At 62.9% G+C, this 27,564-nt stretch overlaps 1 protein-coding gene across 2 annotated transcripts; it reads left to right on the top strand.

Moving 5' to 3' along the window:
- Positions 1 to 1,111: 1,111 nt before the first annotated feature.
- On the top strand, positions 1,112 to 20,649 carry LOC111155735 (cystathionine-beta-synthase). 2 transcript variants are annotated; one of them, XM_022516101.1, is made up of 17 exons: positions 1,112 to 1,156; positions 3,597 to 3,810; positions 7,026 to 7,132; positions 7,493 to 7,627; positions 7,792 to 7,871; positions 7,951 to 8,085; positions 8,487 to 8,556; positions 9,898 to 9,989; positions 10,771 to 10,896; positions 11,299 to 11,383; positions 12,351 to 12,456; positions 13,622 to 13,699; positions 13,806 to 13,940; positions 14,495 to 14,603; positions 18,092 to 18,176; positions 18,586 to 18,627; positions 19,966 to 20,649. In XM_022516101.1, exons 2-17 carry the CDS (start codon positions 3,605 to 3,607, stop codon positions 20,103 to 20,105), a joined length of 1,731 nt encoding a protein of 576 aa, XP_022371809.1. In that variant the 5' UTR covers positions 1,112 to 1,156; positions 3,597 to 3,604; the 3' UTR covers positions 20,106 to 20,649. The 2 variants fall into 2 exon arrangements, with proteins under 2 accessions (XP_022371809.1, XP_022371810.1); XM_022516102.1 differs by lacking the exon at positions 18,586 to 18,627.
- Positions 20,650 to 27,564: the final 6,915 nt, after the last annotated feature.

The raw sequence follows: 27,564 nt of genomic DNA, 5'->3' as shown, positions 1-27,564 counted from the left end.
AATGAGACCTTGTTGCGGCCCCTCTCCTGGAATAGAACACCCCAGGGGCAGAGGCCCTGTTTGAGTTTCCGTGTGTTTCCAGAGCCTGGGACAGAAGCCCGACCTGGGCTGAGCCAAGGATGCTTCCGCCTCTGTCCACACCTGGTGGCCCTGTGCCTGTCAGTCCCACAGGTGCCCGTCAGCCCCAGAACCCCATGAGGCCGGCTCCTTAGAAGTCAAGAGCACACGGGTTTGAAATCCTGTTGGGAGTGGCCTTCCCGGTGGCCCCAGGGCGCCCTCGGGGCGGCAGCCAGCGTTGATGGGGAGCACCTGGGTGACACGTGTTTCTGAGCGGCGTTTGTGACTTCAGGCCAAGCTTCCGGCGAGCTCCGGTTCCTTCCCAGTGCCCAGACTGGGCGGACAGGCTCCGAGGGCAAGCTCTGGGGCCGCGGGGCACCTGCACCACGGGGGTCAGAAATCAGTCCCCGGGAAGCCAGAGCCCGGGTGCCGCGTGCCCGCTGGGCGCCCCTCTGACCCAGGCCGTGGGGACCAGGGCCGGCGTGGGGACACCTGGCGGACGGGATTCTGCGGAGCGTCTGCCTCACGGCCGGACAAGCCCTCCCCAGCTCCGGAGGGCGCGCGTCTCATCGATAGAGCAAGCAGGTCACCACGTAAAACAGAACCGAGTACGGAGTGTCCGCACCCCTGGGGTCTGAGGTTCTGGTGGGGGGGTCCTGGGGACGGGCAGGGGCGGGGCGGGATCCGGGGAACCCGGGGAGAGGAGGGCAAAGGGGCTACCGGCTGGCGGATGCGTGAAAGGGGAGTAGAAACCGCGACCAGGACCCACGGTTGGGCACGGGGCGGGGGAGGGGTGGGGTCCCGGCCCTGCGGCTGTGCAGTGGGGGCGGGGAGTTGAAGGCCGGCGGGGCGGGGGGGGGTGCGGGGAGGGGGAGGGGGGGGGACACGCGCGGCGGCGGGCGGAGCGCTCCGCACTCGGGATTGGCCGCGCGCCGGCCCCCGCCCCCGCCTCTCGGCCAATCGCCTGCGCGCACCGTCGGCCGCGGGGTCCCGGTGGCCCCGCAGTTCCAGGTTCGCGGCTCGGGTGAGCAGAGTCGGGCCCGCAGCTCCCGAGCCTGGACGCTCCCGCCCCGCGCCGCTTTCCCGCGTCCCCGTCCAGGTGAGCGTCCGCCGGGCCGAGACCCACCCCGCCAATGGGCCGGAGGCTCGGGCTGGGCTCCCGGGTCGGGGGCCCGGATCACCCCCCCCCCCCGGAGTTGCATCATCTCCAGCCGCACGCGGCGGAGCGGGGCTGGCGTCCCGCGCCCCCGGACCTCCCCGCTCCCGCGCGTCCGGGCGGTCGTGAACTGTGGGGGCCGCATGCACGCGGCCCCAGGCCTGCCCCCCGACTCCCGTGGCTGTGGAGCAAATGGGGTGGGGGCGGGGACGGGGTGCGATCATTGAGTTTTCGCTGCATTTTTTGGACGGGAAAGGGCTGTTTCGTAAATGCTCCTTTCCCAGTTGTAGGAGGCGGGAGTAAATATTGACGGAGTTGCGTGGGCGGCACGTGAGCGGGTGTCCACGGGGGAAGGGGACGCAGGGTGGGGGGAGGATGCCCTGAAACCCCCACTTCCCCGAACCCTAAGCGAGGCGAACGGCCGGACTGGGGGGGCGGGGGCAAGGGCGGGAACGCAAAACTCGGAGCTCCTCCAGGTGACCTGGGCGTGCGTATCCCGGACTGTCCCTCTGGGCCTCGCTCTCCCGCCTGAAAATTCACACTTTAAGAGAGGAGTTTAGCGCCCCTGCGCCCTTGACCCTGACCACCCCCACCCCCAAACACGGGGTCGACTGGTGCGTGTCTGCAGAGCTCAGGGTGCACTCGGGCGGTCCTGACCCGGGGCGGGGAGGGGGGGGTCTTGCGGTTTAAGGTGAGGCGAGAGCCCGCCTCCGCAGGTGAGGCCCGCGGGTTCGGACCGCTCCCCGAGCGCGCGCGCGACCCAGTGCTTTTGGGGGCCACGGAGACTCCCTAGGCTTCCATCAGTGGACGCAGCTCCTACCGGGACGCAGGTTGCGCCAGGCAAGGTCAGTCGCCGGAAAGGAGGTGCGGGTGGCCGGTCTGTGGCCATTCCTGCGGCCCAGCGCGCGCCTACCGGGCCGGGCGCTGCTGGCCCCTCCCGGGGAGCCTCGTTGGTGATGGGGGCTTCTGCAAGATGCGGGTCACCTGCCCACAGCCGGCTCTGGCGACTGCTGGGGAACAGGCGCTGTTCTGCTGAGGTCTTTCCAAAAGGAGGAAGAAGGAGATCCTCAAGTGGGTTCAGGGAAGGTCTGACCCCAGTAGAAGCCCATGGTCCCCTTGAGGGAACCACCACTCTAAGGATGCCTCGGGGCAGGACAGCTGGGAGCTGGTTTCTCTCAGAATGCCCCAGGCTTGGGGGGAGCCTCGGCCTGCAGGATTCCCCAGGGGTATGACTTACAAAGGGTCCCAACCCTCTTAACTCCTTGCTGGCAGGCTCTGGCCTGGGTGTCTGTGGGGAGCCGCTAGGCTGGGTCGCATCAGGCCACCTGCGCTGGAGGCAGGAGACCCAGCTGGGGCGGCCGCTGCCCTCGCCCATCACCTGGCCAGGTGAGCTCCAGAGGAGAAAGGGAGCAGGGGAGTGGATCTGCATCTCCGTGAGAGGAACCCTGTGCACAGCTTCAAGCCAGTTCCCCAGGGCCCCCACCCAGCCTTTTCACAGTGGAACTGCCCTACAGAGCTCTTGGGGAGCAGAGATGAGCAGGTCTGGGATCTGGGGTCCCTCCCACTTCCCAGAGGAGCTGCGTGGCTGTGCACAAGAGACGGCTCCGAGCCAGGTCCCCTACCATGAGCTTCTGGCAGGGACTTTTCCAAACCTACCGGATTCCAGAGTGTTTTCGTTTTTGTTTTTTAAGATTTTATTTATTTGACAGCGAGGGAGAGATCACAAGTAGGCAGAGAGGCAGGCAGAGGGAGAGGGAGAAGCAGGCTCCCCACAGAACAGAGAGCCCAACGTGGGGCTCGATCCCAGGACCCCGAGATCATGACCTGAGCCAAAGGCAGACACTTTGCTGAGCTCCCCCTGCGGCCCTGATCTGCACCCCCCCAACCTTCCCTACAGATGCCACTTGAAGCCCTTTTTACAACTTTGTGTTCAGGTTTGATAGTCACAGTCAAGATACCCGTCACCTCCACACAGGAACCCTTCTTTTTCCCCCACGTAACCTCGTATTGAGAAGAAATTTGAAATTTTATTGCTTTTTCATAGCCCAGTAATATTTGTCTTGCGGGGATGCCGCGTCGTTTCTCCTGTCATCCGCGCCGACACCCGTCTTGTTGGCATTGTCGCCCGCCGCAAGCCCCGCTGCCACGGATACGGTGCCCAGACACCCCCTTCCCGGTCGTTGGGGTCGGTCTGTGCCTGGGGGTGGGGCGCCGACCCGCATGGTGGGTCTGTGTTAACATCTTGGGGAGCAGCCGGGGCTGTAGTTGAAACTCGTGCTCGTTCCCACCCCCCACCCCAGGGGGACCAGCCGGGCCCAAGCCCCGGGTCTGGCAGCAGTGTTTAGAAATGGCCGGAACGGACTCTGTCCCCTCCCTTTGGCAGATCCCAGCATGCCTTCCGAGACGCCCCAAGCAGATGGGTCCGCGGCGTGCCCCCACCTCTCAGGGGCACAGCTGGGGAAAGGGAGCCTGGAGAAGAGGCCCCCGGGGGACAAAGAAGCCAAGGAACGCCTGTGGATCCGTCCCGATGCCCCAAGCAGGTGCTCCTGGCAGCTGGGCAGGCCGGTCTCCGACTCTCCGCATCACCACGCCACCTTGTAAGTGCCCGTGGACACTTGGCAGTGGAAGGGAGGACTTTGTTTCCTGGGAGTCCCCTGGCCCGAGGTGTGGTCCCCCCTCGAAATCCCTCCGGAGGGCCAGTGAGCTGGGGCGGGGGCGCTGTGGGGAGGAGTGGGCCGAGGCTCAGAGAGGCCCGGGCTTCTCTGCACGGTAGCCCAGCACCTAGACCCCGTGTGCCGCAAGGGTCGCGCTGAGCCCGTAACCAGCCGCAGACTTGGAGCGACCTGTGGGGGAGACGTTTCCTGTCCCGTCACATGGGCCACCCCCTCGTGTGGGAGGCCAGCCCGTGGGCGTTGGTCATTAGGAACACGCCTGCGCTTTTCTGCATCAGGTGATGAACGCTTCTGATCGGGAAATATTTTCCTGCCTTGGGCCCCTTCGTGGTTGGGCCCAGGCTGTCGCGTGGAGACTCGTTAGGCCTTTTATTGAGTATTGGATGTTTGCGATGATCTCGTGTGAAGAACTGTCTGTAGAAAACTTTTTTTTTTCCCTAAGTTTTTTTTTTTTTTTAAGTTTTTTTTTTTTTTTACACAGAGAGAGAGATCACAAGTAGGCAGAGAGGCAGGCAGAGACAGAGAAGGAAGCAGGCTCCCCACTGAGCAGAGATCCCGATGTGGGACTCGATCCCAGGACCCTGAGACCATGATCTGAGCCGAAGACAGAGGTTTAACCCACTGAGCCACCCACGTGCCCCAGAAAACTCTGTCTTTAACGAAAACCCACGATACCTGTGACCTGTTGTAGGTTCAGGAGATCTGTCTGTGGGAAAGGGAAAAAAAGGACAGAAGTCCCTGTCCCGGGATAAAAGCTGAGTGCGCTAAACCCCAGGGTTGTCTCGTGTCCTTGGAATAATCTCCCGGAAGCGGGACAGGTAGGTCTGGGATGTGCTCCCAGGCGTGTGCTGTTTGTCCCGGGGACGCTACTGGACCAGCGCTCGTGATCCCCGGTTTGAATGTCAGAAGCAAGGGCTGGGGGGGTGCAGGCCTCTGCTGACAGAGATGAAGAATGTCCCAGAAGCTGCAAACAGACAAGTTTCAGGGCCGGGAGCGGAGGAGGCCACGTTGGCCGCTGCTGGGACGGGATGAGCCCTCGCATCCCAGGCAAAGCCCAGCCGTGGGCAGATGGGCCGTGACGCTGGGGCGTGGTTGCTGGGGTCGGGGGTGGCGTGGTGGGGGGAGGGGAGGTGAGGCAGCAAAGAGTGACCCAGGTTCCTGCAGGCTCCTGAGCTCTAACTCAGAAAGCCCGGGGTGGAAAGGATGCTCTCTTCCCGGGCTGTGAGATAGTGTCAGACCTGCATCTCACACACCGGCCTGATCCATCCTCTTAAAAAGCCCTTAAGGGGCCGGTGTCCCCTGTGACGCTAGTTCCAGCTCAGACCTAGAGTTCCGAGGGTGTTGGGGCTGACCTGCCGGGAGAATGCAAGACCCCGGGGGCCCGGGGCCCGTGGAGCTTGGGGAGCCTTGGGTGAGGGTGCAGGTGTGCTGGGCTGGGTGGGGGAGAGGGTTGTGTCTGGATAGACCGAAGCCGCAGGGACATCTGGGGGAGGGGATTCTAGATGGTTCCCAGGTGGAGTAGGCTTGGGAGGAGGGCCAGGGTGGGCGCAGCGGTGAGGGTGTGCTTTACCCGAAGATGCTGTGGGGTTACCCTCCTGAAGGCCTCCAGGCTGGTCCCTGCTCAGTTCTCTCTCGGGCTCCCGCGCTGCTCACCTTGGGCAAGCTTCTGGGAGGTGGGGTTTGCCCCCAAGGCCTGGTGCTGAGTCAGGAACCCCAGGTTCTCCTGCCCAGAGGGGATGGGCTTCAGCCCCTGCGGGGGGCAGGATGATTCAGGAGTAACTGTTTACCTCTGCACCTTTGGCTAGTTGATGAATCAGCCCCTCCGACTCACTGAGGTCCTGGCCTCCCTCCCAGGCCAAGGTCAGGAGCCCTGGGCCCCCAGCCAGGCTCACCTTTCAGCCGCGCATCTGTGAGGCGCCTCTCTGCCTAGCTCGCCCCAGGGGGTGTCCTCTGAGCCTCTTGGAAGGCTGCAGTGGGAGGCCGGTTCCGGCTTGTCCAGGTCCCCAGGCTGGAATGCTGCCTCTTAGGGCTTCCGGACCCCCTGGGATGCTGGGCCCGATGGCGCTGGGTGTGGGGCCAGGAATCTGGCCACAGCAGGTTCCTGGAGCAGTGGACCTGCTGTGTCTGAGAACCCCAGAATGTGCGTGAGAGCCAGGGGTGTAGGAAGCGGCTGCATTTCTGGAAACTCTGGTCTGTGGGGCATATTCCCGGGTGAACGTTGGGCGAGCACACCCTTGGCGCAGATGGGAAGAGGGTGCGGAATTGGCATCGGTCCCTGAGGGTGAGGATGGAGGAAAGTTCGTGGGGATCCTTCAGGAAGTGCACGTATCCCGGTTTGCACACCCCCACCAGCTGGGCTGTCCACACCCGCCTGTCACCTGTCACCAGGTGGGAGAATGGAGATAGGCAGCCAGTCGCCGGAATGTGAAGGGAGACAGCAGGTCCATGGTACGGAAACCCACACTGAGCTGGAGGTCCGCCTCGGAATTCATCCTGACCTTGACCCCAAGGGCACCAGGGACTTCCCCATAGTCTTTGTGGTTTGCTTTTGAGTGTGGTACTTCACACCGCTGGGGGCTGGCATTTTCTAGATGATGCCAGGTGTCCGGTACGAGCCCTTTGCAGCCACCGTCCCCGGTCTGGTGGGCAAACGGGCGGCCTGGGGCTCTGGGGTCGGCTTCAGTGCATTCATCGAGAAAAGGAAAAGCAGGAGTCCTGGAGCTTGGGTTGAGAGAGGGAAGGAAGTGAGGGTCCCCAGAGAAGACTTCCCGAACGGATCGGCCGGGACCTTGTCAAAGCGCTGTCCTTCAGCGTCCTTATCTGGAAATAACGTGACGTGAGAAGTTGCAGCAGCCTACGGAGGGGTCCTGCGTCCCTGCGCCCGGCCACCCTGTGACCCCCGCTGCCGAGGACACGACCTTGACGCGGCTGACCCCGCGCCGAGCTCCAGGCGGGGCTCACACGGTCCTCCCGTGGTGTGCGTGCACACGCGGGTGTGAGTGTGCCTGTGGCCTTCCACCCCACGTGTGGATTCTGTCCTCTCTCGGATCCCAGGAAACCCCGTTCTTCGATTTGCTTCTTGACTTAAGACAACGTGCCGGACTGCCGAGACTGAATAATCATGGACCCCTCTGTTTTAGGGCAAAATCCCCCAAAATCTTGCCAGATATCCTGAAGAAAATTGGGGACACCCCCATGGTGAGAATCAACAAGATTGGGAAGAAGTTTGGCCTGAAGTGTGAGCTCCGTGAGTGCCTGGTGTCCTCTGTCCTGTGGTTGGCTCGGGGGGTGCAGGGATGGGGGGTGGACCCCCTGGGCCCCCCCACGGGGGCTTTCCTGGCCTGTCACCCTGCAGGGGCTCTCAGGGGCCTTTGTCTCCTTCAGGGGGAGGGGCCATGGGGCCAACAGGTGGAGACAGGTGAGAGTTTCGGACCAGCCCCCTCCTCCAGGTGCAGGTGGGAGGTGGGAACGGAGAGGGGCTGATTTGCAGAATCAGCAGAGAACGTGTCTGTCCCTACATCTGGTCTGTATCAGAGCACGGGGCGGGGGTGGCGGGATCAGTGCGGGGCAGGGCCTCCTCCTCTGCTGATCCATCCTTGGCTCCCAGTGGCCAAGTGCGAGTTCTTCAATGCGGGCGGGAGTGTCAAGGACCGGATCAGCCTGCGGATGATCGAGGACGCCGAGCAGGCTGGGACTCTGAAGCCCGGGGACACCATCATTGAGCCGACATCCGGGAACACTGGTGAGTGTTGGGACAGGCTGGGAGGGTACCCCGGCCCAGGGCGACCCGCTTCTGCATGCTGGCCTGTCTGGCCGGCCTCTTCCCTCAACCGTTTGCACCAGTTGCACCTGTCGCGGGGAGTGTCGCGGGGAGGGGTGCCCCTCTCAAAACCCCCTCCCCCCCAGGGATCGGCCTGGCCCTGGCTGCTGCCGTGAAAGGCTACCGCTGCGTTATCGTGATGCCGGAGAAGATGAGCACCGAGAAGGTGGGGGCAGGGGTCCTCCCCCCGGGGCCAGTCCTGGTTTCAGGGTGGGGAACACGCAGGCCTCTGTGTTCCTCTGCAGGTGGACGTGCTACGGGCCCTGGGGGCGGAGATCGTGAGGACACCCACCACTGCCAGATTCGACTCCCCCGAGTCGCACGTGGGGGTGGCGTGGAGGCTCCGAAATGAGATCCCCAATTCTCACATCCTGGACCAGGTGAGGGTGGGGCTGGGGGGTGGGTGTGCCCTCAGAGGCGGGGACCTCTGTGGGGGCATGGGGGGAGGGCGCACTGGCGGCAGGGGTGCCTGGCCTGCAGGCAGGGGTGTCTCGGCCGGTCAGGCCCTGGGCTGGAACGGCCTGTGCGGGGGACCCTGGCAGTGCTGTATGGGTGTAAAGCACACAAAACCCTTTTCTCCGGACGCTCTCTGTGTCACTCGCTTCCCTCCCGGGGCTCCCGGAGATGGGATTTTGTGTTCTGTGCCTGCTGAGGTTCCCAAAACTGCCGGTGCTGTGGCCACCGTCACCTGAGCTGCCAGGAGTGTCCTGGCTCTGTGCCGTGCGCCTCCCGTGCTGTGGCTGTAGCCCCTAGTGTGTCTGACCTCGCCGTCTTTGCGCAGTACCGCAACGCCAGCAACCCCCTTGCTCACTACGACACGACCGCGGAGGAGATCCTGCAGCAGTGTGAGGGTGCGTACCCCGTCCCGCCCCGTGGTCCATCTCCGCGGCTTCTACCCCTGCTTGCCTGGGAGTGTCCGAGTCCCTTATCCTCTCCCTGGTAAACTATTCGTCCTTCAAAACCCAGCTCAGATGCCCCCACTCTGTGACATGCTCTGCCAAGCCTCTCCCTAGAGAGGTTTTCTCCCTCTGGTGTGCTTTTTTGGACTTTGCCTTTGCTTCTCCTCTAACACCAGGCACGAGCAGTCCCGTTTGTATGCCCAGCGGTGTGCCCTCCAGACGCGTAGCGTCTCCCGAGCTCAGGGAGTGCGTGTATCCCTGGCCAGTGCTGGATGCGTCCCTGGACTCACGCTGTGGAAGGGCACTTGGCATCGAGCCCCGATCTGAATGGGTGGTGGCACCTGGGGTTGGTTTCCTTACCCTAGGGACGGACGGGAGCTTCCTTGACGCCTTTCCACAAGTTCAGAGCCAAGGCCCCGAGGGGCTATGGCGGTGTTTGCCGACGGGCCATTTGCAAAGAGACTTCAGGGAGTCGTTCCGGGGCGGTGGGCCCTGCTGGCTTTCTGTTTGGAGTCTGGTGCTGGCGTGGGCTTCCATGCAGCCGCGTTCTGAGCCCAGGAGCCAGGCGGCGAGCTCCAAGCATTGGGTCACCCTCTCTCCCTTGGCAAAAACCCGCGTCTGCCCGGGCGTGTGTGCCCACGCGGACTTGTCTGCAGCTGTCAGAGCTCGCCCCTCAGCAGCTGAGAGCGGGGGATGTTGGAGCCGAGCCTCAGGAATATCCTCTTTCTCCTCTGCAACTCGATTCCCTTAGTCCTGTCCCCAACCAGACTCAGCTGCCCAGGCCCCGTCCCCCAGGGGCAGCCTCCATGGAGGGATTCCCACCACTTTGGGGTTTCCGTGGCTGTGATCCACCAGCCGAGACTGGAGTGAAGCCCCCGGGGTCACTCGCCGTGAACTCTTTCAGAGATCAGGCACTGTAATGAAAGGCTGTTGAAACATGAGAATCATTTCTCTGGAACTTTCCCATAACCAGCCTTCACCTGGGTTAGGTTTTCACCCGTTAGTAGGCGTGGGGGTGGGGGTGGATGCTCCGTCGGTGAAGCGTCTGCCTTCGGCTCAGGTCATGACCGCAGGGGCCTGGGATCGAGCCCCATGCGGACTCCCTGCTCAGGGGGGACCCTGCTTCTCCTTCTGCCTCTGTTGCTCCCCTGTTCTTGCACATGTGCACACACGCATGTGCTCTTTCTCTCAACTAAATAAATAAAGTTTTAAGAAAAGAAAAAAGGAAAAGGCGGGGTGGGCCGGCTGGGTTGTGGCCCAAGGATGTTCCCCTGACGCAGCTTCTCCCATCAGGGAAGCTGGACATGCTGGTGGCTTCGGCGGGCACGGGTGGCACCATCACCGGCGTCGCCAGGAAGCTGAAGGAGAAGTGCCCGGGTTGCAAGGTGAGTGACCCCGGGGCTGCGGACGGGCGGAAGGTGGGGGCCCGTGGATGCCGGCCCTGCCCCGAGACGCAGGCCCCGACGTGGGCGCGTCTCTCTCCTGTGGCCTCAGCCACAGCTGGAGGCGGACCCGACCCATCAGGCGTCCGGGCATCCAGTCCCCAGAGCAGCCTCTGCTTTAGGGCTGAGAGTTCCTGCCATTTCTGCTTCCGGCCTTGTGTCCGGGCCGGTGTGTGTCTGTGCCGGTCTGGGAGTGGCCCGTGACCTATGTGCCCAGATGCTCTGGGGGCGAACGGTTGGCTTGGGTGGCCTCCAAGGACTGTTCGAGAAGCTCTAAGCTCTTAGGCTCGGGTCCCACGTGTGTTGCCTGGGAGGGCATCTGGATTTGGGGTTTAGCCCGGACCTGGGGAGGGGCTTGTAGAAACAGCTGGTGGTCCGTTCTCTGCCCTCTTGGCCCCACAGGCTTCAGCTGTCCCCACAGGGCCAGTCAGCGCTTTCCTGACGTGCCCTGCCACCAGGTTCTCCCCTGGGAGGCTCCTTCCCCCGACATGCCAGCCCCTCTGAGTGCCCCAGGGTGAATGTTTACCTTGGAATTTGCCCAAGGCTGGGGGCGTGGGTTCCTGGGTTTCCAGCTTGGCCTGAGGCCTGGGAAAGAGGCCGACGCCCCAGGGGCCAGTCTTGATCCAGCGCTTGCTGGGGTCGGGATCGGCCACCTGGGTGAAAGCCAGGCCTGGCCGGATGGGACCTGTGCCCAGCTCCGGCCCCAACGCCGCCTGCTCTGCAGATCATCGGGGTGGATCCTGAGGGTTCCATCCTTGCGGAGCCCGAGGAGCTGAACCAGACCAAGCAGACCATGTACGAGGTGGAGGGGATCGGCTACGACTTCATCCCTACAGTGCTGGACCGGTCGGTAGGTAGAGCCGGGCCACCTCCGCGTAAGGGGCTCCAGCCCTCCGTGACGTGCGCCCTCGGACCGGCTTTCCTATGGAGGGGGCGCCGGGACGTGAGCACCGCACGGGCCGGTGGGCGGAGCACGGTCCTGGTGGTCAAGGCTGGGTAACCGGCAGCACCGTACAGGTGTGTGCCGTGGCCTTGCTGGGCACAGACGTGGACGTGGCCGGTCAGACCCAACTTGTGTGCCCATCAGGCCCCCGCAGAGGGAGGGAGCTCCAGGTGCTTCGGGCAGGGGAGCGAGGCGGATGAGAAGGACCCCAGACAAGGCTCTTGAGAGGGTCTGGGCTGGGCCCCGTGGGGACATACGGGGGTACAGGGGGTGGGCCGCACCCCTCCAGGCCTTCGGTCCTGGCTGCAGGTGGTGGATCAGTGGTTCAAGAGCAACGATGAGGAGGCCTTCGCCTTCGCCCGCATGCTGATCGCGCAGGAGGGTTTGCTGTGCGGTGAGTGGGGCGCGGGCACCGGGGCGGGGAGGGGGGTGGTGGGCTGGCCCTCTGCCCACTTCCAGTCCAGGGGTGCGAGAGATGCCCTCCTCCTGGGGCTGCGGGGGGCGGCAGCCGGGCTTCTCAGGTGCCGCCTGCCTGCCCTTCAGTGCTTGGTGGTCATCGTGCTCGCATGAGGGCAGGAGACTGGGGAGTGCGGATCTCTGGCCGGTGTTCCCAGGTCCCTACATGCTCTGTGCTCTGTGTTGAACGGTCTTGCTGAGAATAGGGACATGGTGCGCAAATCGGGGGCAGCGTGAGCGGTGAGGGCCTGGGGACACAGCAGACCCCAATAGCTTGACGGGAGAGGAAGTAGCCATCGCGTTCCTGGGAAAGTAGGCACCGGGGTCCGGGTGCACGACGGGCGTCTGCCTCCCACCTGGGTCCCCCACCCCGTGAGAAGAGCCCTGGCGATGCCATCAGCCATGCTGGGCTGTTCTGGGGGCGAGGCCAAGGCTCTTGGGACACTTGTGTTTGCAGTCAAGCCCAGCACTGACCTTGGAGTGGGGGCTCGTCGTCGACTGGAGTCCCCGGCCGGGAGAGGGCGCCGGGAATGCCCTGGAGAGGCTGGAGGGCGTCTGTCACACGGGCCTCGGGTCAGAGGGAGGTGGGACGACACTCCCCACCAGCTCTCACAGTCCCCAAGGCCCCCGAGGGAAGCAGCTTGGTTTTGACCAGCTTCGGGATAGAGGGGACAGGCAGTGCCTGTGCTCTGCGAAACCCGCCAAGGGGTCTCTGGGTTTCCCTGGGGCAGGGTCGAGTGAGGAACGCCTGGGCCGACGCAGAGCTCAGTGGGTAAGAGAGGAGGGCAGGGGGCCCTGAGAAGAGGGGTGCTCTCCACAGAGGCAGCCACTGGTGACGGCGCCCCGGGGTCCAACAGAGCGTGTCCGGGCACACACGCACACGTGCTCACAGTCCTGCTCCGCAGGTGGCAGCGCGGGCAGCGCCATGTCGGTGGCCGTGAAGGCGGCCCAGGAGCTGCGGGAGGGTCAGCGCTGCGTGGTGATCCTGCCCGACTCCGTTCGCAACTACATGTGAGACGCTCCCCCTCGTCCGCCCGGGTTGCCCCATCCCTCCCGGCCGCGCTCTGGCCCGCCACTGAGCCTCCCCTGACGTCTACAGGCAGAACGTGGCGGGGTGGGGGCCTGAACGACACCCGCAGGCCCTGTGTCCACCCTCCTGGTCCTTGGGGTCCCCTTGGGGTCTCGGGTCCGTGGTTTTTCCTCCCGTCTCGTCCCCACCTCGGGTCTTCTAGACGCGTTTGACAGTCTGGGCCTAAAGCATCTCTCGAGGGAGGAGGGTGACTGCGCCTCCCTGCTGGCTTCCACGCTCCCCTGTAGCTCTGTCCAGCCTCTGGCCGAGGCGCTCCCAGGGGGGCTCAGATGGCCCCGTGGGACCTGGTGCGGAATGTGTGACCAGTGGCCTCTGAGACCCCTTCACCTTGTGTCCTGACTCTGCAGACCATAGGCCCGGCTAATGGTCCCGGACCCATGCGCTCTGCGGTGGGCTTGTGGGGGGCAGAGATCTAGAGATGCCCCCCTCCGCCCACCAGACCCTCACCGTGTGCTCCGCAGCCCGGGGGCTGGGGTACGTGTCTCCGGTGCTCTCCCAGGGGCGGCGTGAGTCATGTCTGGGCTCCTGCGGCCAAACGCCTCGAGCTGGGCAGCTCACCTGCCCCAGTCAGGAGGGGTGTCTGACTCCGTGAACTTGGCACGCCTGCCGCGTGTGCGATAAAGTCTGAAGGGGGTGTGCGAGGAGGGGCGGGTGTGCAAGGGGAAGGCAGGAGGAGGGGCGGCTATGGGGGGGGTAAATGCATAGGAGGTGCCCGTGGTGTGGCCGGTGTCCCTCACCCCCAGGAGGGTTGCGCTCCCTTTGTCCCCGAGTGTCAGGAGTGGGCTGGGGAGGAGGTGACCCTGTAGCCACGAGGGGCCTGCTGGCCCAGGTCCGGGGACGGGAGCTGCTGTGTCCTGGGCTCATTCAGACACAGACACAGGTTGCTGCTTGTCCAGCTTTCTCACCGGGTCCCTGCGGGGTCCCCCTTACCCTACAGCCTCGGCCGCAGCGGGGTCTCTGCTGGACCGTGGCATCTGGCGGGGGGTGCTGGACTCTCTGAGCACCTGGGTCCCCCCCCAACCCCCGTGTGGGCAGAGGAGCGGTGAGACCCTCCGTGCAGACCCTGGTGACCTCGGATGCCTGCAGGTCCAAGTTCCTGAGCGACAAGTGGATGCTGCAGAAGGGCTTCCTGAAGGAGGAGGACTTCACGGTGACCAAGCCGTGGTGAGGACCGCCACCCCCGAAGTCCCCCGTGTGACCACAGGGCACATGCTCCTGGTCCCCGCCTCCCATGCCCCTGGTTCACGGCCCGCCCTGCACTGTCGTTCAGGTGGTGGCACCTCCGGGTCCAGGAGCTGAGCCTGTCGGCGCCGCTGACCGTGCTGCCCACGGTCACCTGTGAGCACACCATCGAGATCCTGCGTGAGAAGGGCTTCGACCAGGTGCCCGTGGTCGACGAGTCGGGGTCAGTGTCTACAGCCCTCACGCGCGACTGCACTCCGCACTGTGGGACGGGGCAGCCGCGGGGACCCACGCTGATGGGTCGGCGGTGGCCGCCGTGCACGCCGCAGCACGGTTGGGGGCCCGATGGACGAGTGGTCGCTGCGCAGCCGCTGGGGCAGGGAGTGGGCCACATGCACTCCTGCGGGCACGGACCCCCGTCCCACGGCTCTCTTGCTGTGCATCCCGGGGCAGGTGGGGGACACGCCAGGCCTGGCAGGCCACGCACAGATGACCCGTGTGCACAGGCTCCCAAGACGACCCCCATGCTTGCCCCAGGAGTCCAGATCCCGGGGGTGGCCTCGCTGCTGGTCAGAACAGAAGCCCCCAGGGGACCCAGTGGTTTGCACAGTCTGCCCCCCGTACGCCCTGCTCATGCTGGCTGGGGTGTGAGAGGACTTGTGCCCTGGGCCAGAGGGCACCATCTGACGCCTAGGGCGGCCCCGGGCATGTTCCGCCCTGGGGAAGGAAGGGGTACCTGCCCTGAGCCCTGACCCTGAGCTTGTCCCCCACCCCCAGAGCGATCCTGGGGATGGTGACCCTGGGCAACATGCTGTCGTCCCTGCTCGCCGGGAAGGTTCAGCCGTCAGACCAAGTTCGCAAAGTCCTGTACAAGCAGTTCCAGCAGGTACGAGCACCACCGGGCCAGCTGCGGAGACGCTGCCTGGAGGGCACGGCGTGGCCCCCCAGGGGTCGGGAGCCAGCTGGGCTCGCGGGCACGACTGTCCCATAACACGGGGCCACGCCTTTCCTGGGCACGCTCATGAGGAACACCCGGTGCACCCGATTGTCTAGTGAGAACTGGAACATTCTGGGAATGTGCCGGGGCTGGGGGGACCCCACGGGTGTCCTGAGACTGTGAGGGGCCCCAACACACCAAGGCCCGAGCACTCTGGCCTCCACCTGGCGGTGAGGGGAAGGTGGGCCGTTGACTGTTCCACGAGAGAGCCCCGGGGGTCGGGAGTCGGGGGTCAGGCCCCAACCCGGGGACGAAGGTGCTACTCCCCTCCCCCAGCACACGGCGAGCCCGCCGGAATCAAGTATTGCTTCCACTTCCACCGCGTCTCTTGGGGCCTGCAGAGCACCCCCACCCCGCCATACCACCCCCAGGAGAGCTCGCCCCCCCTCCCGGCCTGGACCCCACCCCCTCTCCTCTGAGTCCGCCTACTTCCACCAACCGTGAGCACCCTGCTGCCCCGGCCTGCCCCTCCTCGCAGTCCCCAAGCCCCTGGCTCCGGTCCAAGTGTGCTTCCGTCCGCGAGTGCCGTGAGGCCGCCTGGCCTCCATGCCCCTGAGCCTGGTGTCCTGTGCGAGTGGCTGGCCAGCCCGGCTGAGCACTGGTGGCCTGTCCACGGGCCCCATGGCCACCAGCTATCGAGCTCCCTCCTTTCCGTCTCGGGAGGTATGACTGCCATGTGGTGAGCACGTCCACATATCCCAGTTCACAGTTGGGACAGGACACCGTCACCAGTCACCCCGAAGGCTTCCCACACTCCCTGACCCCCAGCGCCACGGAGGACACGCCCGTCCTGTCCTCGCGGGTGGTGTGTGCCCCGTGTCTGGCTGCTTTCCCACGGCTCACTGATTTGTCCTCCCGTCCGCAGGGGGCCGCACACGTGGTCTGTCCCCACCTGCTCGCAGTCTGTCCCCTCCCGGCTCCACTGCATCTCAGTCCTTTTGGGGTTGATTCCGTGGGTGCCTGGCCCCTCCCTCAGCGAGTGGCTGCCCCCGCGCCGTGGCCTTCTGCAAGCCGGTGTGGCTTCCCTGCCTCTCACTGTTGGGGGGTCTCTGCACTGGTGGCCGCTGTGGTTTTGTGCATGCGCGTTGCTGGCAGAGCCTGAGGATGGACAGGCAGAGCGGGGCTGCCACCTGCCCCCCAAGTCTGTTTTGTTCCTTCCCTTAGAGACCACACCGGCAGGCCTTTGCCTTCATAGCACGGCCGAGCCCTGGGCAGGGCCCCCCACTGGCTCTGCTGCTTTTAGGACCCTCAGTGTCTCTGTGTGTGGGGACCCCAGTGTCTTGCCACCCAGATGCTGGGCAGGGCCGGTGGGAGCAAACCACGAAGGGGCCCTGGCGTGCCCGTGCCCGCTCCACTCCGGGCACCACGGTGCCGGCGCAGATGGAGGCAGGATGCCGTCCTTTGCCAGGCGTGCGAGGCTTCCGTGGACCAGATCCTGTCTGGAGGCGAATGCAGGGGCCACGGGATAAAGCCTGGGTGGGACCCGTGTCTCGGGCACCCGGCAGTGAGCCACGGCCGCCCCAACTCCCTGGCTCTACCTGACGCCTGCGATCGTCTTGGCCACGTCACGTCGGACCTGCCGAGGCGCGTTCCGGGGCACTTGGCTCCCGCAGGCCAGCGCTGCCATGCTCGGCCTTCCCCGGCGCCCGGCGTGGCTAGGGTGGGGCCCCGCTGACCCTTTCTGCCCAGCCCTGTGAGCACGCGTCTTCTCACGGGAGGTCGCCCCCGTCACCGGAGCCAGATGGGAAGGGCGCCCGGCTAGGCTCCGGCGTGGCCAGCCGGTTTGGAAATCAGCTGGGCTTGTGCAGCTCGCATCTGATCGGGACCCCCTCGCTGTGTGGCTGGAGAGGGTCATGCAGCCCCCGTGGCCCCTCCCAGGGAACGGACGCCCGCGGAGGTCGTGGGGACGCAGGACTGTCCAGGTCTGTGAAAGACTTTCCTGGGATTGTGAACAGACGACCCGAGTGCATGGCTATCGCCAAGTGGCCCTTGGGGCTGGCTGCGGGCACCCCGACTTAAGTCCCCTTCTGAGAACCTTGCGGTGTGACCTTGCGGGGAGGACCCCGCCAGAGGGCCTCACAGTGCTCCCCTCTCCCTCCGGGCCACTTAAAACTGGTAAGAGCTTTCAAAGGGCATGAGTTCAACTCACAGGGAGGTCGCCTTCGATCACTGCGAACATCATCTCCCCGGGAGGGACGAGTGTGACGAGCCCCCACCAGGTCAGGGATCCCCAACCCGGAACATCGTCCTCAGACTGATTTCTAAACGAACGTAGAGTCTGGGACCAGTGAGGCCTCTCGCTGACGGCACACATCTTCCCTCTGGACGTGAGGTCACGTGGCTCCCCGGCTCCCAGGCGTTTGGGCCAAGAAACCTCATTTCAGGTCTTTCCTGAGGTGTGACGTTGGGTACTTGGGGGGACGCAGGTCCGGGCAGCCCTTCCCAAGGGGCTGGACCCGTCTAGACCTGGGTGCGGGGTCAGCTAGTGGTGAGCTGTGGACTGAGCGGGGTGACAGGCCTGGAGTCGGGGACCACCGTGGGCCGGCCTTGTCCCCCCCGCCCTGGAGGACCAGGGTCTCCGTGCCATGGCTGGACTAACGTCCCCCCTCCTGCTTTTCCTTCCTGGATCCTCTGTCCACTCTGTAGTCCCCCGATTCCCTTCCCCATCTCGTCGGAAATACGCTTCCGTGAAGCTGCACGGAGGCATGTCTGCTTGTGTTCGCGTTTGAAAGGTGGACCCGAGTGTCCTCGTCCTTCCTCACCGCGGGTTCTCCTCCGTCTCGGGCGCCCAGTGTGGCACTGAGTTCCCACGTTCCCCTTCTCCGCACCGTCTCCTTTTGTGAAGTCTTGTGCACTAGCACAAGTCTGTCGCGATGCATGACCGAAGTCCGTTGTTCCTAGAGGCCTGCTGAGGTGGGGGTTCCGTCTTGGTCTCCTGGGGTCTCCGGGCTGTGACCGGTGCCTCCGTGCCGGTATCCCGCCGAGCGATACTGCGTGTGAGCCCCCCTCCACTGGCTTGCCCCTCGTCTTTTCACCGTTTCGCCTTTCCCAGAATGGCCAGACTGGACGGGGCTCAGACCGTGGGAAGCTCTGCCGGCCGCTTCCATGCAGGGTTGGGTACAGGATGTCCTGTGTCTTTCCAGGGACTGGTGGCCCATCTTCATGTCTGCTCACGTTCGTTGTGTGGTCCTCTCCATCCTGTGTTGTATTTCAGACTCAGCAAAAGGCTGCAGGGGGCCTTCTGGGGCGGTGCCCGGCCTGGCCTGGGCTTTGCTGCCTTCACTTGGACGGCCAGGCAGGCAGGGCCCACGGGGGCAGCAGCTCTCTGGCTCCGGCCGGGCTGCCCCCGTGCACATCGAGCACCGCTTCTCTTCCAGATCCGCCTGACAGACCCGCTGGGCAAGCTCTCGCACATCCTGGAGATGGACCACTTCGCCCTGGTGGTCCACGAGCAGATCCAGTGTGAGTAGGGCCGGCTCCAGGCTGGTCTGGGACTGGGGTGGTGGGATCCCTGCGGGGCGCTGGCCGCCACGGCCCGACCCCAGGTTCCGTGCACCTTCCTGCCATAAGCTGTGCAGGGCAGGAAGGCCCTCGTCCCTTGAAGGGCATCTGGGAGTTGGTGGGAGCCGACCTTCATCCCTCACTGGCCTTGGACTGTGGCTCCGAGGGACACCCCTGTGGGCCTGCCAGGGGGTCTGCCTCTGGGGAGGCCATGGGGCTTTCGGACTGCCGGTCCAGTTCTGGTGATGACAAGGCCTGGGGAGGTGAGAATCGGGCGGGGCCTGGAATCTGCCCACCCTCCCAACAGAGGGCTGCTCTTGGGGCCAGAGTGGCCCCGAGTCTAACCCCTCTCCCGTCCTTGGCTCCACAGCACGGGACCTGGCCTTGTCGGGCGTGGTGGGGGGGCCCGCAGGTATGTACGCCCCACCCGCCCCGAAGACGGCTCGGGGTCAGAATCGCAGCCTCGGAGGGCAAAGGAGGGTGTGCAGGGTCCTGGAGCCCAAGCTTGCATGCAAGGGTTCCTCCTCCTAGTGTCACATTTACTCCTATCTGAGCATCTAATAAAAACAAAACAAAAGAGAAAGAGCCAGGAGGTCCAAGTTCAGGGTCCAGGAATGAAGTTTTCTTAGAGTCGCACTCAGCAGCGCTTCCTGCCATGCTGGCAGAGCCGAGCGGTCATCACGGACCGTGTGGCCCTGGCACACCTTGGCTGTGGGCGAGTTTTTCCTGGAGGGCCCTGTAGGGCGGGTCCCAGAGGCACCTGCCGACCCCCTTTGCCTGTGCTCCCTGCAGTGCACAGGGCTGGCTCTTCTGGGTTCCACATGTTTCTTCCTGAGGTGCCTGGCCCCCCGGGCCTTCCTGACCCCCGCCCTCTGTGACCTCTGCCCTCAGTGGCCACACACAGTGGTGCTGGGCAGAAGTGGGACCTGGCCCTTCCCACCCGCTCCTCGGCTCTGCCGGTCCTCTGTGTGTCACTCACGGCTTTCCAGGGACACCAGCAGCATGTGTGGATGTAGGGAGAGGTTCGTATCAGAAACTGGCTCACGTGACTAGGCTGGCAGGTCCCAGGGGCTACAGGGTGAGCGGGCAGGCCCAGGGCCCAAGAAGAGCCGATATCTCAGTTTGAGTCCAAAGATAGGAGCTTCTCATCTTCCTCAGGGGGCATTAGCCTTTGTGTTCTGTTCAGGCCTTCAGCTGATTAGGCGTGGCTCACCAGGCCGGGGAGGGCATCTGGTGTACTCCCTGGACCCCATCAAATACCTGGGCTTGCCCAGACAGCCAGAATACGTGTGACCAGATATTTGTGTGCCCTGTGACTTAGCAAAGCGGACACGTGGAATTAACCATCCCCCAAACCCTCTGCCCGTTGGCAGCACAGCGCGGCAGCCACCGAGAGAGAGGGACCCAGATCTGACAACAGCCCGGAGCTGTGAGCTGGTGTGGTTTGTGGGTGTGGCCAGGGTTGGAACTTAAGGCCAGAACACGAGCGCCGGCCACCAAGGGGGCCCCGCAGAGGAAGTAGTGAGACGGGGCGTCCAGCCCAGCAGACCTGGTGGAGGGAAGCCAGGACCCCGCTCTGTGTGGCTTCAGCCAGATGGCTCGTGTCGGAGGACCGCGGCTGTTGGGGTCGGCTTGGGCGCTCCTGGGGGGAGACACTCAGGCACCGGCTGGGCCCGGATGTGGGCAGGGCCATGTGTCCCCGAGTGCACACCGAGGCACCTTTACACCCTCCCGCCTTGTTCGTCCTCAGACCACAGCGACGGGAAGTCCAGCAAGAGGCAAATGGTGTTCGGCGTCGTCACGGCCATCGACCTGCTGAACTTCGTGGCTGCTCGGGAGCGGGAGCAGAAGACAAAGTCCGGGCCTGCCGGGGCCACCGTACAGCTCTGACGCCACCTGTGGGGTCCGTGCTCTGTGGCTTCCGACAGCCCGAGCGCACACCCCGTGACTGCCGACTGCCTGCCGCTGGCTCCGCCCTCCCGTGATGGGCAGCAGGGAAGGTGGACGACGCTGAGCCCGCGGCTGGCAGGAATGTTCATTCCCCTTTACTAACGCCTGGCTACCCTGTGGGTCTATTTATGGTTTGTTAGAGTAGATGGCTTTCTTTAACTTTCTTCTAACCCGTTTCAACACGAAAATCCGAGTAGAGCCCAGCCAGGTGGAGGCACCCACGCGACGACAGGAGCAGGGCGGGTAGAAGCTGCAGCAGTGCTTTTTCTCGGTCCCCCCGAGGACGGGGAGCAACAGAAAGGTGTCTGGGGAAGTGGGGTGCGTGCGAGGCCCCTCACACGCAGCAGGGTCCGCTTGGGGCCGGGTCGCTCAGAGGGACTTGTCTGGGGTTTTCTGATTGAATGTTACGGGAATGTCACCTCAATCAGTTTAAAAACGTCCTGTTCTCGGTCTTGTAGCCAGTCCCCTCCCCGGCCTCTCTGGCTGCTGCTGGCCTGCTTTGTGTCCCGTGGGGCTGTCTGGATCCATCACATAAATGGAATCCTGTGGTTCGGCCTTCCGTGTCTGGCTTCTGTGGCTCAGCGCGACGCTTCTGGAGCTCACCCGCACGTAGGGGGAGGCTCTTCTGCTTACGTCCAAGTGACTTTTGCCGCGCCGTGGGACACGGCTCATCCCTTCGGGCACGGCGGGCGGGCGTCTGGGTGGTTTCTGCTGCCGGGCTGCCGTGACCCCCGATGTGTGCCCGAGTATTTGTCTGCGGGTCGGCTTCGAACTCTCTGGTTCTGCACCGGCCAGAAACCGCTGGGTCACGTGATAATGCCGCAAGCGCGTGTGCGCGTGTGCATGTGTGCGTGTGCATGAGTGCACATGCATGTGCGTGCGTGCGTGTTAGTGCGTGTGCATGTGCGTGCGTGCTAGTGCGTGTGCATGTGCGTGCGTGCGTGTTAGTGCGTGTGCATGTGCGTGCGTGTTAGTGCGTGTGCATGTGCGTGCGTGCGTGTTAGTGTGTGTGCATGTGTGTGCGTGCGTGTTAGGTGCGTGTGCATGTGCGTGCGTGCTAGTGTGTGTGCATGTGCGTGCGTGTTAGTGTGTGTGCATGTGTGTGCGTGCGTGTTAGTGCGTGTGCATGTGCGTGCGTGCGTGTTACTGTGTGTGCATGTCCACGTGCGTGTTAGTGCGTGTGCATGTGCGTGCGTGCGTGTTAGTGCGTGTGCATGTGTGTGCGTGCGTGTTAGTGTGTGTGCATATGCGTGCGTGCGTGTTAGTGCGTGTGCATGTGCGTGCGTGTTAGTGCGTGTGCATGTGTGTGCGTGCGTGTTAGTGCGTGTGCATGTGTGTGCGTGCGTGTTAGTGTGTGTGCATGTGCGTGCGTGCGTGTTAGTGTGTGTGCATGTCCACGTGCGTGTTAGTGCGTGTGCATGTGCGTGCGTGCGTGCGTGTTAGTGTGTGTGCATGTGCGTGCGTGCGTGTTAGTGTGTGTGCATGTGTGTGCGTGTTAGTGTGTGTGCATGTCCACGTGCGTGTTAGTGCGTGTGCATGTGCGTGCGTGCGTGTTAGTGCATGTGCATGTGCGTGTGCATGAGTGCACATGCATGTGCGTGCGTGTTAGTGTGTGTGCATGTGTGTGCGTGTTAGTGTGTGTGCATGTGTGTGCGTGCGTGTTAGTGTGTGTGCATGTGTGTGCGTGCGTGTTAGTGTGTGTGCATGTGTGTGCGTGCATGTCCACGTGCGTGTTAGTGTGTGTGCATGTGTGTGCGTGCGTGTTAGTGTGCGTGCATGTGTGTGCGTGCGTGTTAGTGTGTGTGCATGTCCACGTGCGTGCGTGTTAGTGTGCGTGCATGTCCACGTGCGTGTTAGTGTGTGTGCATGTGCGTGCGTGCGTGTTAGTGCGTGTGCATGTGCGTGCGTGCGTTAGTGCGTGTGCATGTGCGTGCGTGTTAGTGCGTGTGCATGTGCGTGCGTGCGTGTTAGTGCGTGTGCATGTGCGTGCGTGCGTGTTAGTGCGTGTGCATGTGTGTGCGTGCGTGTTAGTGTGTGCATGTGCGTGCGTGTTAGTGCGTGTGCATGTGTGTGCGTGCGTGTTAGTGTGTGTGCATGTGTGTGCGTGCGTGTTAGTGCGTGTGCATGTGCGTGCGTGCGTGTTACTGTGTGTGCATGTGTGTGCGTGCGTGTTAGTGTGTGTGCATGTGCGTGCGTGTTAGTGTGTGTGCATGTGTGTGCGTGCGTGTTAGTGTGTGTGCATGTGTGTGCGTGTTAGTGTGTGTGCATGTGCGTGCGTGCGTGTTAGTGTGTGTGCATGTGCGTGCGTGTTAGTGTGTGTGCATGTGTGTGCGTGTTAGTGTGTGTGCATGTCCACGTGCGTGTTAGTGCGTGTGCATGTGCGCGCGTGCGTGTTAGTGCGTGTGCATGTCCACGTGCGTGTTAGTGCGTGTGCATGTGCGTGCGTGTTAGTGTGTGTGCATGTGCGTGCGTGTTAGTGTGTGCATGTGCGTGCGTGCGTGTTAGTGCGTGTGCATGTGTGTGCGTGTTAGTGTGTGTGCATGTGCGTGCGTGCGTGTTAGTGCGTGTGCATGTGTGTGCGTGAGTGTGTGTGCGCGTGCGTGCGTTAGTGTGTGTGCATGTGTGTGCGTGTTAGTGCGTGTGCATGTGCGCGCGTGCGTGTGCATGAGTGCACATGCATGTGTGTGCGTGCGTGTTAGTGTGTGTGCATGTGCGTGCGTGCGTGCGGCTCCCACCAGGCTGTTGTGCAGCGGCGGCGCCCGCGTCCGTCCCCGCCCGCCCGCCGTGCTCGGGGTTGCGGTTCCTCCGCGAGCTTGTCCACAGTTGCTGGACTCTGGCTCCGGGCGTCCTGCCTGTGTTTCCCCAGTGACTGGTGACGCTCAGCATCGTTATGCTTTTTGGTCTGTTGTAGGTCTTGGCAGAACTGCCCGTAGTTCTGTGCCCATTCCTCACTGGGGTTGTCTTTTGTTGTCCAGTTGGAGGACTTCTTTATATATTTTTTAAGATTTTTATATATATTTTTTATTTGGCAGAGAGAGACAGCGAGAGAGGGAACACGAGCAGGGGGAGTGGGAGAGGGAGAAGCAGGCTTCCCACCGAGCAGAGAGCCTGATGCGGGCTCGATCCCAGGACCCTGGGATCATGACCTGAGCCGAAGGCAGACGCCCAACGACTGAGCAAACCAGGCGCCCCTGTTTATATATCGTAGATACTAGACCCTTATCTGATTGTGATTGCAAAGGTTTCCGCCCATTCTGTGGGTGACTGTTCCCCTTCTAGCGTACAACGCCTTCAGCTCAGTTTCTTTCTTTTGTTATCTTTGCTCTTATATGTACAAACCCACTGCCAGATCCAAGGTCATGATACTTTACACCTGTTTTCTTCTAAGACTTTCATAGTTTTAGCTGTCATATTTGGTTTATTAACCCATTTCGATTTAATTTTTATACTGAGTGTGAGGTAGGGATCCAGGCTTTTTTTTTTTTAATGTGGATGTCTGTCTGTTAGAGGGTGTCCCCCATTGAATGGTCTTGGCGTTGAAAATCCACAGATGGAAGTGTTTATTTCTGGGCTCTGAATTCTCATCGGTCAGTAGAGCCGTCCTTAGGCCAGTACCACACCATTTTGATGACTGTAGCTTCGATAGTAAGTTTTGAAATCAGGAACTGTGAGCCCTCCAGCTTTTGTTCATTTTTACTATTATTTTGGAAATCATGGTGTATTGTGATGTATTTTGCTTCATGTTTCTTGTGCTCGGAATTCTTTGAGCTTCTTGGATTCCAATATTTGACTAGAAACAGTTCCAGAGAGAAAAAAGAAAACAGGGAAAGAAATCACCAGCGAAGTAATTCAAGACCCTTCCCAGACTAAAAGACGTGATTTTGTAAGTCGAGAGGGTCCATCCCGCACCCCGCACCCCGCACCATGGATGGGGAAGGACTCGCACAGGTAACATCACTGTGAGATGTTCGGTCACTGGGGACAGGATCCGAAAGCAGCTTCCAGAGGTGGGTGAGGAAACCCAGCTCACCTAGAAAGTCTGGGGAGGAGGAAGGCGTCTGACTTGATCTCTAGCTTGCGGAGGCTGGGAGACAAGGGAGCAGAGCCTAAAAGCATCTGGAACGGGGAGTAATACAGGCCAGGCCCTCCCTTAACAGCAAGGTGGGGATGCAGACCTTTCCACCCAGGCACTGGGAGAGGTGCTCCCCCCAGCAAGCTCCAGGTCACCCCGAATGGTGGGGGGGGGCAGGTCCCTGACAGGGCTAGTCGGCCATGGGCTGTAGCAGGACAGACGGCTCCAGGGGGCGCTCGGAGGGGAGGGAACATCAGAGGACTGCAAACATCCAGTCACAAGGCTGGTAGAAAGTAGGGGTTGCTTTCGTCCCTAGGAAACACCACAAAAAGGCGATCTGAATGAAGACGGGACTGTTGGCCCTTCAACAGCCCCGGCTTGGGGGTGCCAGCCTTTCTGCCCTGCAGTAAAGAATCTGTAATTTCTGTTCCTCAGAGGTTTAACTGCTGGGGCGCCTGGGAGTCTCCGTAGGTTGAGAGTCTGTCTTCGGCTCAGGTCATGATCTCAGTGTCCTGGGATCGAGCCCCGCATCGGGCTCCCTGCTCAGCCCCTCTGCCCGCCCTGCTCGTCTTCTCTCTCGCTCGTTCTCTCACTCTCAAACAGAATCTTGAAAAAGAAATGTAACCCCTCACAGCCTACCACTGACCAGAAGCCTTGCTGGTAACATACACCATTAACACGTGGTCTGTTCCATTTCTACTGTATTTTTACACTAAACTAAGCTGTAGGTTATTAAAAAAATACACGTACAGACTCGACTACGGAGAAGAATCCATGGACAGGCGATCCTCGCGGTCCGAGCCCGTGGTGTTGGCGGGTTTGCTGTCCGAGGGAGGCAGGCACGGTGCCGAACACAGCTGGGCTGGGAGTAAGGGCTGCTTCCTAAAACCCAGAAACACTGAGTGGGCATCCACACAAACGTTACCATAAACCATAGGAAGGGGGTCTGCGCTGGTGGGAGGGGCCCGGGGGCAAGGGGGTCCGCACCCCTGCAGAAGGATGTCACTAGATAACAAGGAGTAGGGCGAGCGAGGGTTTGGAGCCACACAGGCGAGGGGCACGGGCTGTGGCCGGGGGACTGAGCCGCTGTGTCTCGAGGGCAGCCTGGCACTTGGGAGTCTATACCCAGGCTGGGGTGGGTCTGGGACTTGCTCGTGTTTGTGGTAAGCCGCCTGGAACTCGGCCTGGATCGGAGCAGAACAGTGATTTAAAAAAAAAAAAAAAAAAAAAAAACTTTTTGCACACGAAGCCGGTAAAGGTTAGTTTCTGGACAGAAAGGAAAGTATCTTGGTTACGTTTCTGAAACTCGGTAGTCATTGTATTAGGCTTCTGTGAACCAGGGACCAGATGGAGAGGACAGTCCTGTCTGGTGGCCCGTTTCTGTCACAAGACTCCCGACGGGTCAGCGGGTCACTTTCCCACAACAATGCCCGTACTGGACAGTCCAGCACCGTCACAGCCTGCTCCCTGGGGACCACGGGCTAGACTGTAGGATAGTGACGCTCTCTGTGGAGCTCTGAACCTCTGCTCCCCTGGGCACCCCAGCTGGGGCCTGACCTCGGGGTCTGCACCCCAGGGCTGGTGGGAACACACCTCCCCGGTGGGCCTTCAGCCTTGTCAGGAGCCCGCCTGCCCGGGCTGCCCACCCTGGCTGCGGAAGCTGGAAGCCCCCTGCCCTGCGGCCTGGCCCTCGTTCCTCCCCTGAAGGGCTGGGGACCCAGGGGATGGCACCTGGGGCCACGTGAGGTTGTGCTCGGGGAAAGTCAGGAGCTTCCCGGCCGGGGCTCAGGAGCCCCCTTCCAGCCTGTCCCAGGCTGTCCCCCGCCGTCACCCTCAGACACTGCTTCTCTGGAGCCGCAGGCCTTGCACGACAAGGCCTCTGTTGCTGGCGCACTGCCCTCCTGTGCCCGCGTCCCCTGGCCCAGAGCAGCGGGTGCCGCCCGACACACAGTGATAAGCAGCTCCCTGCTCAGGAACACCTGGTCCCTAAGCGGGAGGTCCCCACGCCGCTCTGCACATGGCTGACCGTGGTGAGCACAGGAGGCTGCCCTGCCCGCGGGGCTGAACTCTGGGGCGCGGCCACCCCTGCCTGCGAGGGAAGCTGGACTTTGGGTCGCTCGTCAGGAGGCCGTAGGCTCAGCTTAAAAGGGCAGTGGTGGGGGTGTCAGTCCTAAGGAACAAGAAAGATCAAACAGGCGGGGGGTGGGGCACACCCTGCCCTTTCCCGAGGGCGCCCTTTATAAGGGAACCTGCACAGGTGACAGCTGGCTCAGGACACTAGTGTCCCGGGGGCGCCAGCGGAGCTCCTGGGCTCCACGTAAGCGTCCCACGTGGCTGGCAGACCCCCTCCTCCCGCCAAGTCGGGCCGGGGAACTCGGATCGCTCCTGGCCCTGCCCACAGGCGAGCACTTTTCTGCGCTGTGGACCTCCCCCGCTCCTGGCACGGCCCGGCGAGACACAGCCCACCTTCCCGGCTGCAGAAGCGCCGCTCGCTCTCCCAACATCCTTTGCAGCGGGACGCACGCACCAGACGGGCTTGGGCGATCAGACGCCACCCCATGCCGCCAGGAAGGAGGACGTGGCGCCCCCCCCAGGATCTGGGCGTGGAGGGCAGCGCGGCTGCATCCATGGTGGGGGAGCGGCATGGTGTCTGCCCCACTCCCCGGGCGACCAGCTGCGGTAGCTTGACGGCTGGCCTGACCCCGGTCCTCTGGCTCTGGGACCACTGGAGTCTGGGCTTCCTGGCAGTGTCCTTCTTGCTGAAGGAGCCACTGTCTCTTGCCAAGAAGCGCCAAGTGGGGACGTTTCCTCCATGGCCACCTAGGGATGGCCGCAGGCTCAGTCCCTTCTCCCGTCCTCCATGACACTCTGACCAATGCTGGAAAGACCCCGGCCCCAAAAAGCCCCTCCTGGGCGTTGTCACCTGGGCTTCAGGTAGCGTCAGTCCCACTGCACCCCTCGGGAGGCTGCTGGCCGAGCTGCCTTCTCCTGTGCTCAGCCACAAGCAAGACTGTTCTCTATCTGCCAGATGAGCAACAGCCGGGAGCAGAAAGTCCCCGCGGTGGGGGGTGCCGGTGGGCAGGTGTCGCGCCCCGCTTCCCGGGCATGACCTCTGCGGGCGGCTGGGGACATCGGCACAGCCTCTGGGGAGGGCAGCCCACATGAGCATCCGCAGACACGGAGCGTCCCTAGACACCAGACACCAGTCCCAGCCCAGAATTACAAACACCCGACACCAGCCCTTCCCTTCTGGTGGGAGGAGCCAAATAAGACATGAGACACATGTGCCGTCCATGCCCGCGGCAGAAGAGGACGCGGCCTCAGCAG

Source organism: Enhydra lutris, unplaced genomic scaffold, assembly GCF_002288905.1.
Source record: "Enhydra lutris kenyoni isolate GAN:26980312 unplaced genomic scaffold, ASM228890v2 scaffoldscaffold43, whole genome shotgun sequence".
Classification (NCBI taxonomy): Eukaryota; Metazoa; Chordata; class Mammalia; order Carnivora; family Mustelidae; genus Enhydra; species Enhydra lutris.
Note: the sequence above shows the minus strand (reverse complement) of the source record. Positions and strands in the feature narration are given on the sequence as shown.